The sequence below is a fragment of the Aquarana catesbeiana genome, linkage group LG09, assembly GCF_042186555.1.
Source record: "Aquarana catesbeiana isolate 2022-GZ linkage group LG09, ASM4218655v1, whole genome shotgun sequence".
NCBI classification, from domain to species: Eukaryota; Metazoa; Chordata; class Amphibia; order Anura; family Ranidae; genus Aquarana; species Aquarana catesbeiana.
The window spans coordinates 6336702-6352960 of NC_133332.1; the positions used below are offsets into that span (position 1 = coordinate 6336702).

At 45.3% G+C, this 16259-nt stretch overlaps 1 protein-coding gene across 2 annotated transcripts in view; it reads left to right on the forward strand.

Moving 5' to 3' along the window:
• SASH3 (SAM and SH3 domain containing 3) overlaps window positions 1-16259 on the forward strand; it is a 56136-nt gene that overhangs the window by 3245 nt on the left and 36632 nt on the right. For both annotated transcript variants that reach the window (XM_073598101.1, XM_073598102.1), the window contains exon 2: window positions 553-789. In XM_073598101.1, coding sequence (XP_073454202.1) covers window positions 733-789 — 57 coding nt within the window. In that variant the 5' untranslated portion in view covers window positions 553-732. The remainder of the gene's footprint in view (window positions 1-552; window positions 790-16259) is intronic.

Here is a 16259-nt window from a genome sequence, read left to right on the forward strand (position 1 = left end):
TCTAAAAGTAAAATAATTTGTTATTAGATACACAATATTTGTGAAGTTGTATGCTCCTTGAGGTGCCACCTGACAGGTCACCTTGATGGAGATCCAATTCAGTTGGAAGGTGACCTGTTGTGATCTCTGCAATCTTGGCCGTAGTGGCCATTACATATGTGTTGTCTAGAGTATCAAGGGTCTCACCTCTCCATCTCTTGCAGACCTATGTTCTTAGTTTACATGCTAATTCAATTGTCAACAGAGCTTAGAGATCATGAATCTCTTAAAGGGGACACCAATCGCCACTTCATCTAAAACTAAAAGATTTTGTCATTAGATACACTTTATTTGTAAAATTGTATGCTCCTGGAGGTGCCACCTGACAAGTCATTTTCATGGCCTATCCAATTAAATTGGAAGATGACCTGTTGGGTTCTTTGCTCTCCTTGGCCATCATGGTCCTTCTTTATGCCTTATCCAGAGTATTGAGGGTCCCGCTTCTCCATCTCTTGCAGACCCATGTTCTTCATTTGCATGCTAATTCTCTTTTGTTTCCTTCCTTATTCTCAGGTCCCCTCCATCTCAATCTTCTGCAACCACCCCGAGCATAAAGCTGTGTTTTTTTGGCAAGTCATGTGACCCTGCTTCCTGTCGAAGTTTCTGCACCCTGAACAAGCCAGGCAGCAGTAGTAACACCGAGCAGACAATCCATCGCTTCTCGGCACCGAGCTCGGCCAAGCAGGTGGAGAGATGTTGAGACGGAAGCCCTCCAATTGTTCGGACAAAGACCCCGCTCAGAAAAAGAAGGTGAGGCACGTTGGCCGTTGATTGCAAATTTGCAAAATTTTTATCTGAATGTGTCCGTGTTGATCTCCATGGTTGGCAGAGTATCAAACAAATTATGAATCTGGCCAATCAGAGTCCATACATTGTATGGTAGCCAACAAACTGGACAAACCTAAAGATAGTCAAAAGAGAATCAACAGGCTGCCCATTTACTGGGCTTCGCTTATCCCCATTCAACATTTCCATAAAATTACTCTTCAATCACTATATAATTGAGATTGCTTTTTTCAAATAATATACAGTATAAACTTTTCTTTATAGGTTTATATTACTATTATGGTGTACAGGTGTATATTACTATTATGGTGTATAAAAGTGTATATTACTATTATGGTGTATGAAAGTTTATATTAGTAATATGGTTTATATAGGTTTATATTACTATAATGGTGTACATAGTTTTATATTACTATTATGGTGTATATAGGTGTATATTACTATAATGGTGTATATAGGTTTATATTACTATAATGGCGTACATAGGTTTATATTACTATAATGGTGAACATAGTTTTATATTACTATTATGGTGTATATAGGTGTATATTACTATAATGGTGTATATAGGTTTATATTACTAATATGGTTTATATAGGTTTATATTACTATTATGGTGTGTATATAGGTTTATATTACTATTACGGTGTATTAAGGTTTATATTACTATTATGGTGTATATAGGTGTATATTACTATAATGGTGTATATAGGTGTATATTACTATAATGGTGTATATAGTTTTATATTACTATTACCGTGTATAGAGGTTTATATTACTATCATGGTGTATAGAAGTGTATATTACTATAACGGTGTATATAGGTTTATATTACTATTATGGTGTATATAGGTGTATATTACTATAATGGTGTATATAGGTTTATATTACTGTAATGGTGTATATAGGTTTATATTACTGTAATGGTGTATATAGGTTTATATTACTGTAATGGTGTATATAGGTTTATATTACTATTACGGTGTATAGAAGTGTATATTACTATTATGGTGTATAGAATTTTATATTACTATTATGGTATATAGAAGTTTATATTACTATTATGGAGAATATAGGTTAATAATACTATTATGGGGTATAGAAGTTTATATTACTATTATGGTGCATTTAGGTTTTCAATATTGCACAATTGTGTTCATTATTTTTCGCACCATTCAGGGAGGCACATTGACATTTCATTGTCTGTCTTAGCTCCGGTTCACACCAGTGCGACTTGTCATGCGACTTGAGAGTTCAAAGTCGCAATAGCAATTCACCTCCCAACGCCGAGCAAAGAAACCGCTCTAATTGGTGCGACTTAGAAAGAAAAGGTTCCTGCACTATTTTTGTTGCGACTTTGTTGCGACTTGCCTTGGCTTCTGTTAATGAAGATGCAATGAGTGTGAAGCAGGCCTCAGTCTTATTATAGGCAGTACGGTGGATTAGGGGTTAGCACTCCTGCCTTGCAGTAGCGGGGCTCGAATCCCAATCAGGACACGACCTGCATGGAGTTTGCATGGTCTCTCTGGGCCTCCCCCCACTCACTCCAAACTAGGCCCAGTATGTGTGTGTGAGATAAGGGACCTTAGATTGTAAGCTCCTTTAGGACAGGTACTGATGTAAAGTGCTGTGTACATCGTTGGTGCTAATTTGTACAAATAACTGATTACTGTTCTTTCTGAATTCCAGGTATAGACAGTGATCTCTGGACTATTATATAAAGGGAAATTATAGGAGTGAAATGATAAAAAGAAAAATGCCTCAAGCATTGACACAATGCTTGCCAAATGTGTATATTTCCTCTGATTGTCAGCTCCATCTAGTGGCCATAATATGGTATCTTTGTGAAATACCCCAATATGTAAAATACCAGAAAATGGCCACTAAGCGGAGCTGTTGATCATAGGAAAGGAGGGGTTGACCGATACTGATACCGGTATTAGTGCCGATACTGATTATTTACACGAGTATCGGTACTCGTACAAATGCTCCGATACCTGAAACCGATACCTTCTGACTCGGTTCGTTCAGCTGTCAACGGGATTTCCCCTCTAATGCCCCGTACACACGAGCGTATTTTCCGTGGAAAAAAACTTGGATTTTTTTTTCCGACGGAATTCCGTTCAAGCTTGGCTCGCATACACGCGGTCACACAAAAGTTCTCTGAACATTCGACCGTCAAGAGCGCAGTGATGACATACAACACTACGACGAGCCGAGAAAATGAAGTTAAATGCTTCCGAGCATGCGTCAAATTGTTTCCGCGCACGCGTAGGAATTTTGCGCGTCGGAATTTGTGCAGACGATCGGAACGTTTTCCGACCGAAAAATAGGGAACCCGCTCTCAATCTTTTGCTGGCGGGAATTCCGCCAGCAAAAAGTCCGATGGGGCCTACACACGGTCTGAATTTTCGACCAAAGGCTCACATCGGACTTTTGCTGGGGGAATTTCCGATCGTGTGTACGGGGCATAAGAAAAGGAATGCCGCCAATTATCGGTTGTTAACCACTTCCCGTCCGCTCTATAGCCGAAAGATGGCCTGCAGCGCGGACCTACTTTGCCGGGAGGGGCATCCATAGACGTCCTCCTGTGCTCGAGTGGCCTGCGCAACCCCCCTGCAGGGTGGGCGCGCGCGGCGCGCTCTGTGATCAGCGAGTCTATGAGACTCGACTGATCTCCAGAGGTTGCTAGGGGTTCCTTGAGCCATGAGCAATTTCTGCCCCTTCACTGATCTTTTTCGCTATCTATAAGGGGGTAGTTCCTTCCAATGATCACCAATGTAAGGAACATTCTTTTCACTGATCACCAATGTAAGGAACATTCTTTTCACTGATCACCAATGTAAGGAACATTCTTCTCACTGATCACCAATGTAAGGAACATTCTTCTCACTGATCACCAATGTAAGGAACATTCTTCCCACTGATCACCAATGTAAGGGACATTCTTCTCACTGATCACCAATGTAAGGAACATTCTTCTCACTGATCACTAGGGATGAGCCGAACACCCCCCGGTTCGGTTCGCACCAGAACCCGCGAACGGACCGAAAGTTCGCACGAACGTTAGAACCCCATTGACGTCTATGGGACTCGAACGTTCGAAATCAAAAGTGCTCATTTTAAAGGCTAATTTGCATGGTATTGTCCTAAAAAGGGTTTGGGGACCCGGGTCCTACCCCAGGGGACATGTATCAATGCAAAAAAAACTTTTAAAAACGGCCTTTTTTTCGGGAGCAGTGATTTTAATGATGCTTAAAGTAAAAAAAAAAAAGTGAAATATTCCTTTAAATATCGTACCTGGGGGGTGTCTATAGTATGCCTGTAAAGTGACGCGTGTTTCCCATGTTTAGAACAGTCCCTGCACCAAATGTCATTTTTAAAGGAAAAAATCTCATTTAAAACTGCTTGCGGGTTTAATGTCATGTCGGGTCATGGCAATATGGATGAAAATCAGTGAGACAAAAGGCATGGGTACCCCCCAGTCCATTACCAGGCCCTTTGGGTCTTGTATGGATATTAAGGGGAACCCCGCACCCAAATTAAAATAAGGAAAGGTGTGGGGCCACCAGGCCCTATATACTCTGAACAGCAGTATACAGGCGGTGCAAACAAGACAGGGACTGTAGGTTTGTTGTTAAGTAGAATCTGTTTGTAATTTTGAACATTTTTAACGTGTTTAGCTCCAGCCAAAAAATCTTTTCTAAGCTTTTTGGAAAACATAGGGAAGGGTTATCACCCCTGTGACATTTGTTTTGCTGTCTTTCCTCCTCTTCAGAAGATTTCACCTCACTTTTTTGTCCCAATGAAAAATGTTTTTTGAAAATTTGGGTTTTTTTGTGGAACAAGGATTGGAAAGCATCAGTGGAAAGGAGAAATTGTTTTCCCATATTAACTCTTACAGGAAAGAATTTCCCTTCCTAGGGGTAGATTTCATCTCACTTCCTGTTGTCTCCTTCCGTTTGCAAGTAGGAGTCGTTTGTAAGTTAGATGTTTGAAAGTAGGGTCCTGCCCTATATACTCAGCAGAAATTTGGGCCTTAGGTGTTGCTGTGGCCACAACACTGTAAGCCCTCACAGGGCCCTGCTGTGAAATATTAGATCAAGAATTGTAATTACATGCCCCTGTTGAACAGGAGCTGAAAAATTAGGCCTTAGGCACTGGTGCTGGTGCCACAACACTGCAACCCCTCACAGACACTCTAGTTGGAACGCAGGAACGAGCCCTGCTGCAAAGTATTGCTTCAAAAATTGTAATTACACGCCCCTGTTAGACAGGGGCAGAAAAATTGGGCCTTAGGCACTGGTGCTGGTGCCACAACACTGCAACCCCTCACAGACACTCTAGTTGGAACGCAGGAACGAGCCCTGCTGCAAAGTATTGCATCAAAAATTGTAATTACACGCCCCTGTTAGACAGGGGCAGAAAAATTGGGCCTTAGGCACTGGTGCTGGTGCCACAACACTGCAACCCCTCACAGACACTCTAGTTGGAACGCAGGAACGAGCCCTGCTGCAAAGTATTGCATCAAAAATTGTAATTACACGCCCCTGTTAGACAGGGGCAGAAAAATTGGGCCTTAGGCACTGGTGCTGGTGCCACAACACTGCAACCCCTCACAGACACTCTAGTTGGAACGCAGGAACGAGCCCTGCTGCAAAGTATTGCATCAAAAATTGTAATTACACGCCCCTGTTAGACAGGGGCAGAAAAATTGGGCCTTAGGCACTGGTGCTGGTGCCACAACACTGCAACCCCTCACAGACACTCTAGTTGGAATGCAGGAACGAGCCCTGCTGCAAAGTATTACATCAAAAATTGTAATTACACGCCCCTGTTAAACAGGGGCTGAAAAATTGTGCCTTAGGCACTGGTGGTGGCGCCCAGAACCAAAAATGTTCTTACAAGCTATCAGCGTGATGATTGAGGAGGAAGAGGATAATTACTCAGGGATAGTCACTCAGCATCAGCATAGGCAGTCTTTGAAGGGATCTGAGATTTCAAAAAAAATTATTCGGTTACATCAGCATCAGGTGCTTGGTAGCTGGTGGTGATCCAAGACTCATTCATTTTTATGAAGGTCAGCCGATCGACCGAGTCGGTGGACAGACGCACCCTGTGATCGGTTACCACGCCTCCAGCAGCACTGAATGTGCGTTCCGAAAGAACGCTGGATGCAGGACAGGCCAGTAGCTCAATTGCATACTGTGCAAGCTCTGGCCAGTGATCCATCCTCAAGACCCAGTAACCCAGAGGATTTTCGGTGGGAAAGGTGTCCAAGTCTGATCTTGCCCCTAGGTATTCCTGCACCATGTAAAACAGACGCTGGCGATGGTTGCTGGAACCGATCATACCTTGGGGCTGCGGACCAAAAAATTGTCTGAACGCATCGGTCAGACGGCCACCTTCTCCACCGCTCCTTCTTTGACTGACCGAAGCCTCAGCAACACGTTGTCCAGAAACAGGAGTTTGTAACCTCCCAGTCTCTGGGAACGCGTTGCACAGACCTTTCTGCAAGGCCTCCCGAAGATGTTTCATCCTCTGCTCCCTCTGCGATGGCAAGATAAGGTCCGCAACCTTACCCTTGTAACGTGGATCAAGGAGGGTTGCCAGCCAGTATTGGTCCTTCTCCTTGATACCACGAATACGAGGATCCTTACGCAGGCTTTGCAGGATCAGGGAGGCCATGCAGCGTAGGTTTGCTGAGGCATTCGGTCCGGAGTCCTCTGGGTCACTAAGAACGACATGGTCCGCAGCCACCTCCTCCCAGCCACGTACAAGTCCATGTGTTTCTTGGGACTGATCCCTTAAAGACTGCTGCTGATGCTGAGTGCCAGGCTCCACCTCCATACTGACACAATCTTCCTCCTCCTCCTCTTCCTCCTCGTCCTCTTCCTGTGTGATCGGCGGGCACGCAGGAACACTGTCTGGATAAAGGGGGCCTTGAGAGCTAAGGAAGTCCTCCTCTTCCTGCCTCTGTTCTGCCTCAAGTGCCCTGTCCATTATTCCACGCAGCGTGTGCTCCAACAGGTGGACAAGGGGGACAGTGTCACTGATGCATGCACTGTCACTGCTCACCATCCTCGTGGCCTCCTCGAATGGTGACAGGACAGTGCATGCATCCCTGATCATGGCCCACTGGCGTGGGGAAAAAAGACCAAGCTCCCCTGACCCTGTCCTGGTGCCATAGTCGCACAGGTACTCATTGATGGCCCTCTGCTGCGTGTGCAGCCGCTGCAGCATGGCCAACGTTGAGTTCCACCTGGTGGGCATGTCACAGATTAGGCGGTTCTTGGGCAGGTTAAACTCCTTTTGGAGGTCCGTCAGCCGAGCACTGGCATTATATGACCGGCGGAAATGCACACAGACTTTCCTGGCCTGCCTCAGGACATCCTGTAAGCCCGGGTACCTGCCCAAGAACCGCTGCACCACCAAGTTAAGGACGTGAGCCAAACAGGGCACATGGGTCATTTGTCCCTGTCGGAGGGCAGAGAGGAGGTTGGTGCCATTGTCGCAAACCACCATTCCTGCCTTAAGTTGGCGTGGCGTCAACCACCTCTGAACCTGCCCCTGCAGAGCTGACAAAACCTCTGCCCCAGTGTGGCTCCTGTCCCCCAAGCACACCAGCTCAAGCACCGCATGGCATCTTTTGGCCTGCGTACTTGCGTAGCCCCTTGAACGCCTACGGAGCACCGCTGGTTCCGAGGAAGAGGCCATGGAGGAAGAAGAAGAGGAGGGGGTGGAGGAGAGAGGTGTGTCACAATCAGCATTTTGGAGGCGTGGTGGCAGAACAACCTCCAACACTACTGCACCTTGTCCTGCATCCTTCCCAGCTGCCAGCAGAGTCACCCAATGCGCCGTGAAACTTAGGTAACGTCCCTGTCCATGCCTGCTGGACCATGAGTCAGCGGTAATATGCACCTTACCGCTGACCGCCCTGTCCAGCGAGGCATGGACATTGCCTTCCACATGCCGGTAGAGAGCCGGAATCGCCTTCCGTGAGAAAAAGTGGCGTTTGGGTACCTGCCACTGAGGAACCGCACATTCCACAAACTCACGGAAGGGGGCAGAGTCTACCAACTGAAAAGGCAGCAGTTGAAGTGCTAGCAATTTTGCCAAGCTAGCATTCAACCGCTGGGCATGTGGATGGCTGGGAGCAAACTTCTTTCGGCGGTGCAGCAGCTGGGGCAGGGAAATTTGCCTGGTACAATCTGACGTCGGTGTACCAAAAGCAGATTGCCCACAAGTACTTGGCTGTGACACACCTAATTCTACACCTTCATTCCTCTCACTGCAGGTCTCAGAGAGGACTGAAGGTCTAGTGGGGTTGGAAATCTCAGCTGATGAGGAGCAAGGAGAGATCCTCTTTGTTCTTTGGTGTGGGTCTTTTAGATACGCTTGCCAACGAACTGCATGGCAGGTCAACATATGTCTGGTCAAGCATGTGGTACCCAAGCGGGAGATGTTTTGGCCACGCGAGATACGCTTGAGACATATGTTGCAAATAGCAGCGGTGCGATCTGATGCACTCGTCTCAAAAAAGGCCCACACCAAAGAACTTTTTGAATAACGCGCAGAGACTGCAGCGCCCTGCACATGTGGAGCTTTGGGGTGTGATGCAGTCAATGTGCTGCCCTTAGGCTGGCCCCTGGAGGGCATCCTGCCTCGTTGGTGATGTGCCGCCGCCTCCTCCTCCTCCTCCTCCTCCTCTCTCCTATCAGGCACCCACGTTGAGTCAGTGACCTCATCATCCCCTCCCTCCTCATCACTGGAGCAAACCTGGCAGTATGCTGCAGCAGGGGGAGCATGACTGCCAGATTGCTGTCCTTCTTGGGCACCCCCTCTGTCCGTGCTCATGTTACTGCCTTCATCGAGCTCAGTATCGTCATCAGAGCCTTCCAAACGCTGGGCATCCTCCTGGAGCATGTACCCAACACTGTGGTCAAACAGTTCGAGGGAATCCTCAGGAGGACATGGTGGAGCTAGGGAAGGAGTCACTGATGACATTGAGCTGAGGGAAGAGGCCGCTGCTTTGCCAGACAAAGCACCCTGGGCATGGGTGAGAGAGGATGAGGAGGATGAGGACGGCTTGGTCATCCACTCGACCAAGTCTTCCGCATGTTGCGGCTCAACACGGCCAGCTGCCGAAAAAAAGGCCAAGCGTGTCCCATGGCCACGTGCTGATGAGGATGCACCGTCTCCACGACCAGCACTAGACACAGAGTCTGCTTGCCCTCTCTTATTGGCTTGTGACTGTCTGCCTCTCCTTCTTGGCCTTCCAGACATACTAATGGCCTGTAGCTGCACTAAGCTGGGATAGAACACCTGTAATTTTCTTCAAGTAGCTTTATATACTGTAACCAGACAAGCCTGCCTGTCAGTAGGAAGATAACAGGAACGGATCTAGCTGAACACTGTGAGCAGGACGCACTGTACTAAATGTAAATAGTCTAGCTGCCTGACCGTGGTACTAATAGGATCAAATAGAACACCTGTAATTTTCTTCAGGTAGCTTTATATACTGTAACCAGACAAGCCTGCCTGTCAGTAGGAAGATAACAGGAACGGATCTAGCTGAACACTGTGAGCAGGACGCACTGTACTAAATGTAAATAGTCTAGCTGCCTGACCGTGGTACTAATAGGATCAAATAGAACACCTGTAATTTTCTTCAGGTAGCTTTATATACTGTAACCAGACAAGCCTGCCTGTCAGTAGGAAGATAACAGGAACGGATCTAGCTGAACACTGTGAGCAGGACGCACTGTACTAAATGTAAATAGTCTAGCTGCCTGACCGTGGTACTAATAGGATCAAATAGAACACCTGTAATTTTCTTCAGGTAGCTTTATATACTGTAACCAGACAAGCCTGCCTGTCAGTAGGAAGATAACAGGAACGGATCTAGCTGTACACTGTGAGCAGGACGCACTGTACTAAATGTAAATAGTCTAGCTGCCTGACCGTGGTACTAATAGGATCAAATAGAACACCTGTAATTTTCTTCAGGTAGCTTTATATACTGTAACCAGACAAGCCTGCCTGTCAGTAGGAAGATAACAGGAACGGATCTAGCTGAACACTGTGAGCAGGACGCACTGTACTAAATGTAAATAGTCTAGCTGCCTGACCGTGGTACTAATAGGATCAAATAGAACACCTGTAATTTTCTTCAGGTAGCTTTATATACTGTAACCAGACAAGCCTGCCTGTCAGTAGGAATTTAACAGGAACGGATCTAGCTGAACACTGTGAGCAGGACGCACTGCACTAAATGTAAATAGTCTAGAAGATAACAGGAACGGATCTAGCTGAACACTGTGAGCAGGACGCACTGCACTAAATGTAAATAGTCTAGAAGATAACAGGAACGGATCTAGCTGAACACTGTGAGCAGGACGCACTGCATTAAATGTAAATAGTCTAGATAGAAGATAACAGGAACGGATCTAGCTAAACTGAATACAGTGTATATATATATATGCAACACCTGGGATGCATATATATACACAATACACTGTAAGTGCAGCTAACTGACTGACTGTTCTGCCTAATCTATCTAACTCAAATCAAATGACACTGTCTCTCTCTCTCTCTATCTCTCAGCACACCGGAACACACACTACACAGGGCCGCCGTGCAGGCGGCCTTATATAGTGTGGGGTGTGTACTAAATCCCCTGAGCCATAATTGGCCAAAGCCACCCTGGCTTTGGCCAATTACAGCTCTCTCTACTGACGGCGCTGTGATTGGCCAAGCATGCGGGTCATAGTGCATGCTTGGCCAATCATCAGCCAGCAATGCACTGCGATGCCGCAGTGAATTATGGGCCGTGACGCGCCACACGAATTTAGCGCGAACGGCCCATAACGTTCGCAATTCGGCGAACGATCGAACAGCCGATGTTCGAGTCGAACATGGGTTCGACTCGAACACGAAGCTCATCCCTACTGATCACCAATGTAAGGAACATTCTTCTCACTGATCACCAATGTAAGGAACATTCTTCTCACTGATTACCAATGTAAGGAACATTCTTCTCACTGATTACCAATGTAAGGAACATTCTTCTCACTGATCACCAATGTAAGGAACATTCTTCCCACTGATCACCAATGTAAGGAACATGCTTCCCACTGATCACCAATGTAAGGAACATTCTTCTCACTGATCACCAATGTAAGGAACATTCTTCTCACTGATCACCAATGTAAGGAGCATTCTTCTCACTGATCACCAATGTAAGGAACATTCTTCTCACTGATCACCAATGTAAGGAACATTCTTCTCACTGATCACCAATGTAAGGAACATTCTTCCCACTGATCACCAATGTAAGGAACATGCTTCCCACTGATCACCAATGTAAGGAACATTCTTCTCACTGATCACCAATGTAAGGAACATTCTTCTCACTGATCACCAATGTAAGGAGCATTCTTTTCACTGATCACCAATGTAAGGAACATTCTTCTCACTGATCACCAATGTAAGGGACATTCTTCTCACTGATCACCAATGTAAGGAACATTCTTCTCACTGATCACCAATGTAAGGAACATTCTTCCCACTGACCACCAATGTAAGGGACATTCTTCCCACTGACCACCAATGTAAGGGACATTCTTCTCACTGACCATCACCTTAATGTTTCTTGAGTTGGAGATATAGTCATTCTTAGCAGGGCTTCCCTGAGACAGGAAGGTTGGTTCAAGGGTTCCTTTGTGTAAAAAAGCTTAGTTCTGCTTTTACTCCCCACCCGTGCTTTGGGAGCTCTCATCAGAGGCCCAAACCAGTGTAAACATTACTTGGTTTACATTCAGACTGTCTGCAGTCTGCATTCTATCTGCAGACAAGAAATTAAAACATTTGATGATGAAACACATTGGCTTCCCATACACGCTTGATTCCATGACATCATGCCAAGAGTGCAATGCGTTCATGTCATCTCTGCAGATCGCAAACTGCTAGAAGCAGATGGATCTTATGTGAGTTTATTTAGGTCCTGCTGATACCCCGATTGCGTAGGCAGGTGCCGTCTATTTTCTTCACTGCAGGTAGCGCTCATCCACAGCAGCAATGCAGGTGGAGGAGGAAGTCGAGAGGAGCCTTGTTCCTCTATGGTTTCTTCGGGCACAGAGAGCCAGCCTCCGATTGAGATGACTTTGGTGGCCATCTTGGGTCAAGCAGAGTCCATTTAAGACCCTGGCTCCCGGGTTTGGCACGCATTTCGCATGTGGCCAGAGTAGGGACAGGTCACCCTCGTCTGACAGGAAAACAACAAAAGAGATCAGGCGCCTGCTGTAGAGACTAAAGACTGAAGATTTGGTGCCAGTCCTATGAGTCTCAGCTGCTGGAAACAACTCCTGGTGAAAGGGAATCGGGTACACAATTAACAGAGTAACAATTAAATAAAATACTGAGAGCTGTATATAGTTATTCGGTAGATATTAACACTATGGAGATGAACTACAAATGCCTGGCTAGATGGTATATAACCCCCGGCTAAAGCACATGAATATCAACCAGAGAAATCTCCATTGTGTTGGAGAGGCTGTATATTACAGGGCACTATGACCCACATATGGCGGGAATGCCCAAAGATATGGGAATATTGGCGGGAGGCGCGGCAAAAAGATAGTCGAGATTACTGAAACAGAGGTACAAGACGAGTTGTAATAAAACCATATAAGAATACAATAGTTCCATTTTTGTTAAATGCAGCCAAAAGGAGCAATACCAAAAAAAAGGGCCTGATCCAGAAAGACCTACAAAAAGGGAATGGTTTAAAAGAATTGAATATATACAGTATCTCCCAAAAGTGAGTACACCCCTCAGTCACATTTCTGTAAATTTTTTCTTCTCTCTTTTCATGTGACAACACTGAAGAAATGACACTTTGCTACAATGTAAAGTAGTGAGTGTACAGCTTGTATAACAGTGTAAATTTGCTGTCCCCTCAAAATAACTCAACACACAGCCATTAATGTCTAAACCGCTGGCAACAAAAATCAGTACACCCCTAAGTGAAAATCTCCAAATTGGGCCAAAAGTGTCAATATTTTGAGTGGCCACCATTATTTTCCAGCACTGCCTTAACCCTCTTGGACATGGAGGTCACCAGAGCTTCACAGGTTGTCACTGGAGTCCTCTTCCCCTCCTCCATGACGACATCACGGAGCTGGTGGATGTTAGAGACCTTGCGCTCCTCCACCTTCCGTTTGAGGATGTCCCACAGATGATCAATAGGGTTTAGGTCTGGAGACATGCTTGGCCAGTCCATCACCTTTACCCTCAGCTTCTTTAGCAAGGCAGTGGTGGTCTTGGAGGTGTGTTTGGGGTGGTTATCATGTTGGAATACTGCCCTGCGGTCCAGTCTCTGAAGGGAGGGGATCATGCTCTGCTTCAGTAGGTCACAGTACATGTTGGCATTCATGGTTCCCACAATGAACTGTAGCCCCCCAGTGCCGGCAGCACTCATGCATCCCCAGACCATGACACTCCCACCACCATGCTTGACTGTAGGCAAGACACACTTGTCTTTGTCCTCCTCACCTGGTTGCCCCCACACACGCTTGTCACCATCTGAACCAAATAAGTTTATCTTGGTCTCATCAGACCACAGGACATGGTTCCAGTAATCCATCTCCTTAGTCTGCTTGTCGTCAGCAAACTGTTTGTGGGCTTTCTTGTGCATCATCTTTAGAAGAGGCTTCCTTCTGGGATGACAGCCATGCAGACCAATTTGATGCAGTGTGCTGGCGTATGGTCTGAGCACTGACAGGCTGACCCCCCACCCCTACAACCTCTGCAGCAGTGCTGGCAGCACTCATACGTCTATTTCCCAAAGACAACCTCTGGATATGACGCTGAGCACGTGACCTCAACTTCTTTGGTGGACCATGGTGAGGCCTGTTCTGAGTGGAACCTGTCCTGTTATACCGCTGTATGGTCTTGGCCACCGTGCTGCAGCTCAGTTTCAGGGTCTTGGCAATCTTCTTATAGACTAGGCCATCTTTATGTAGAGCAACAATTCTTTTTTTCAGATCCTCAGAGAGTTCTTTGCCATGAGGGGCCATGTTGAACTTCCAGTGACCAGTATGAGAGATTGAGAGCGATAACACCAAATTTAACACACCTGCTCCCCATTCAAACCTGAGACCTTGTAATACTAACGAGTCACATGACACCGGGGAGGGAAAATGGCTAATTTGGCCCAATTTGGACATTTTCACTTAGGGGTGTACTCACTTTTGTTGCCAGCGGTTTAGACATTAATGGCTGTGTGTTGAGTTATTTTGAGGGGACAGCAAATTTACACTGTTATACAAGCTGTACACTCACTACTTTACATAGTAAGAAAGTGTCATTTCTTCAGTGTTGTCACATGAAAAGATAGAAGAAAAGATTTTTAAAAATGTGACTGAGGGGTGTACTTACTATTGTGAAATACTGTGTATATATATATATATATATATATATATATATATATACAGTATCAACTCATTATTCAGATTCTTCTCATTGCTAACCATATTCAGTGATGGGCAGCATGTAACATTCTGAGATTCTGACTAACAAGTGTCGTCCTCTCTGTGGAACTGAAGCTGAAATGAGAAATGAAAAATATTGTTCTGATTGGGATGAGGAAGAGTCAGTTCCTCGGTATGAGGACCACATGGAATATTTTACAAATATTTGTGGGTTAAAAAAAAAACAAAACAGTTTTATAAATGAATAAAATTTAAAGCGGAGTTCCACCCACTTTTTAAGCTTCTCAGTTGGCCATAATGACTGCATTGGGCAATTTTTAATTTTTTTTTTCACTTTGCTTACCCTGTTTCCAATGTTTTCTTTCTCTCTTTTCCGGTTTCTCCCCTCCGCGGCGATGTACGTAATATCCCCCAGCGCACTGCCTCCTGGGAGTTGTGTGTCATGATTCCCAGGAGTCAGTGGGCATCGCTGCCTCTTGGCACTGCGAGATATCCAATAAACGGAAGTGACGCGATGCAAGGTGTTGTCAATCGTGTAAAATGCGCATTGCGCAAGATCGAGAGGTGCATGCTGGGTATCCAGCAGCACCGTATCCCAGGAAAATACATCACATGCCCACAATGAAGATGGAAAGGCTCAGGAAGATGAAATCTAAGGTATGTTCTAAAAAAACATGTACACGAAAGGGGATTGAATTGGAGACATGATTTCATGTACAGTGCCTTGCAAAAGTATTCACCCCCCTTGGCATTTTTCGTGTTTTGTTGCCTTACAACCTGGAATTAACATGGGTTGTTTGAGGATTTGCATCATTTAATTTACAGAACATGTCCACAACTTTGAAGATGTTTTTTTTTTTTTAATTGTGAAGCAAACAACAAATAGGACAAAATAACAGAAAAAGTCAATATATATATATATATGTGGTTGGAACTCCAGTTTAAATAAATTCATAGATTGAATAAAAATACATTAAGTCTGCACCTTTCTCATTACAGCCCCCCCTTACATCAGGTTCCTCAGAGTCATCCCTTATAAATGGGTCCCCATCAGAGTCCCCCCTTACATCAGGGTTCCCATCAGAGTTTCTCCTAACATCAGGGTCCCTGCAAGAGTCCCCCCTTACACCAAGGTCCCCGTCAGAGTCACCCCTTATATCTGTGTCCCAGTCAGAGTCCCGCTTAAATCAATGTCCTTATCAGAGTCCCTCCTTACATCAGGGTACAAATGAGCATTTCCCCGTACATTGGGGTTCCCCATCTTACATCAGAGTCCCATTCAGAATCTCTCCTTACTTAGGGTTCCCCATCAGAGTCCTACTTACCGTTGGTGGTGGGTGAGGAATGGAGATTGTGCATATAAGCTGTGGGTCCGCTAAAATCTTGTCGTGGGCCGTAGTTTGGGGCCCCCTGTTTTAAATGACTGACCTTGTTCCTAAGCAAAAGATCTGGTCAACAAGACATGGCTGCTTCAAAAACCCGTATAAACAGAAAAAGCTACATAATTGATTAATATTGATAATTTGTTGCAGTTCTGCACTATGACACATCACTTTCATCACAAAGGTCAAGCTGTGTATTAGGAGAAGAAAATTCTGCTGCTTTAAAGTTTTGTATCTGTTCAGTTTTCTGCTGGTTTTGCTGGAATGATATTCTGGGTGACTTTGTGACTCATTTTCACTTTTTTATGCAAGCTTTGCTGTCAGTGCCTGTACTCTACTGGTAGAGTCATAGTGTATACCGGTGACACCACAGCAATGGATGAGAAGTCATGTGATCTAATAGCCAAGGTCAGGAGGTCTCCAAACTTTTTAAACAAAGGGCCAGTTTACTGTCTCTTCAGACTTTAGGGGGGTGGTCTGTGGCCAATGAGAGTAGAAAATTTCGGGTTTTTGAATTTCCGGATTTTCTTTTCATATTTTCGGATATTCGTTCTTTTGA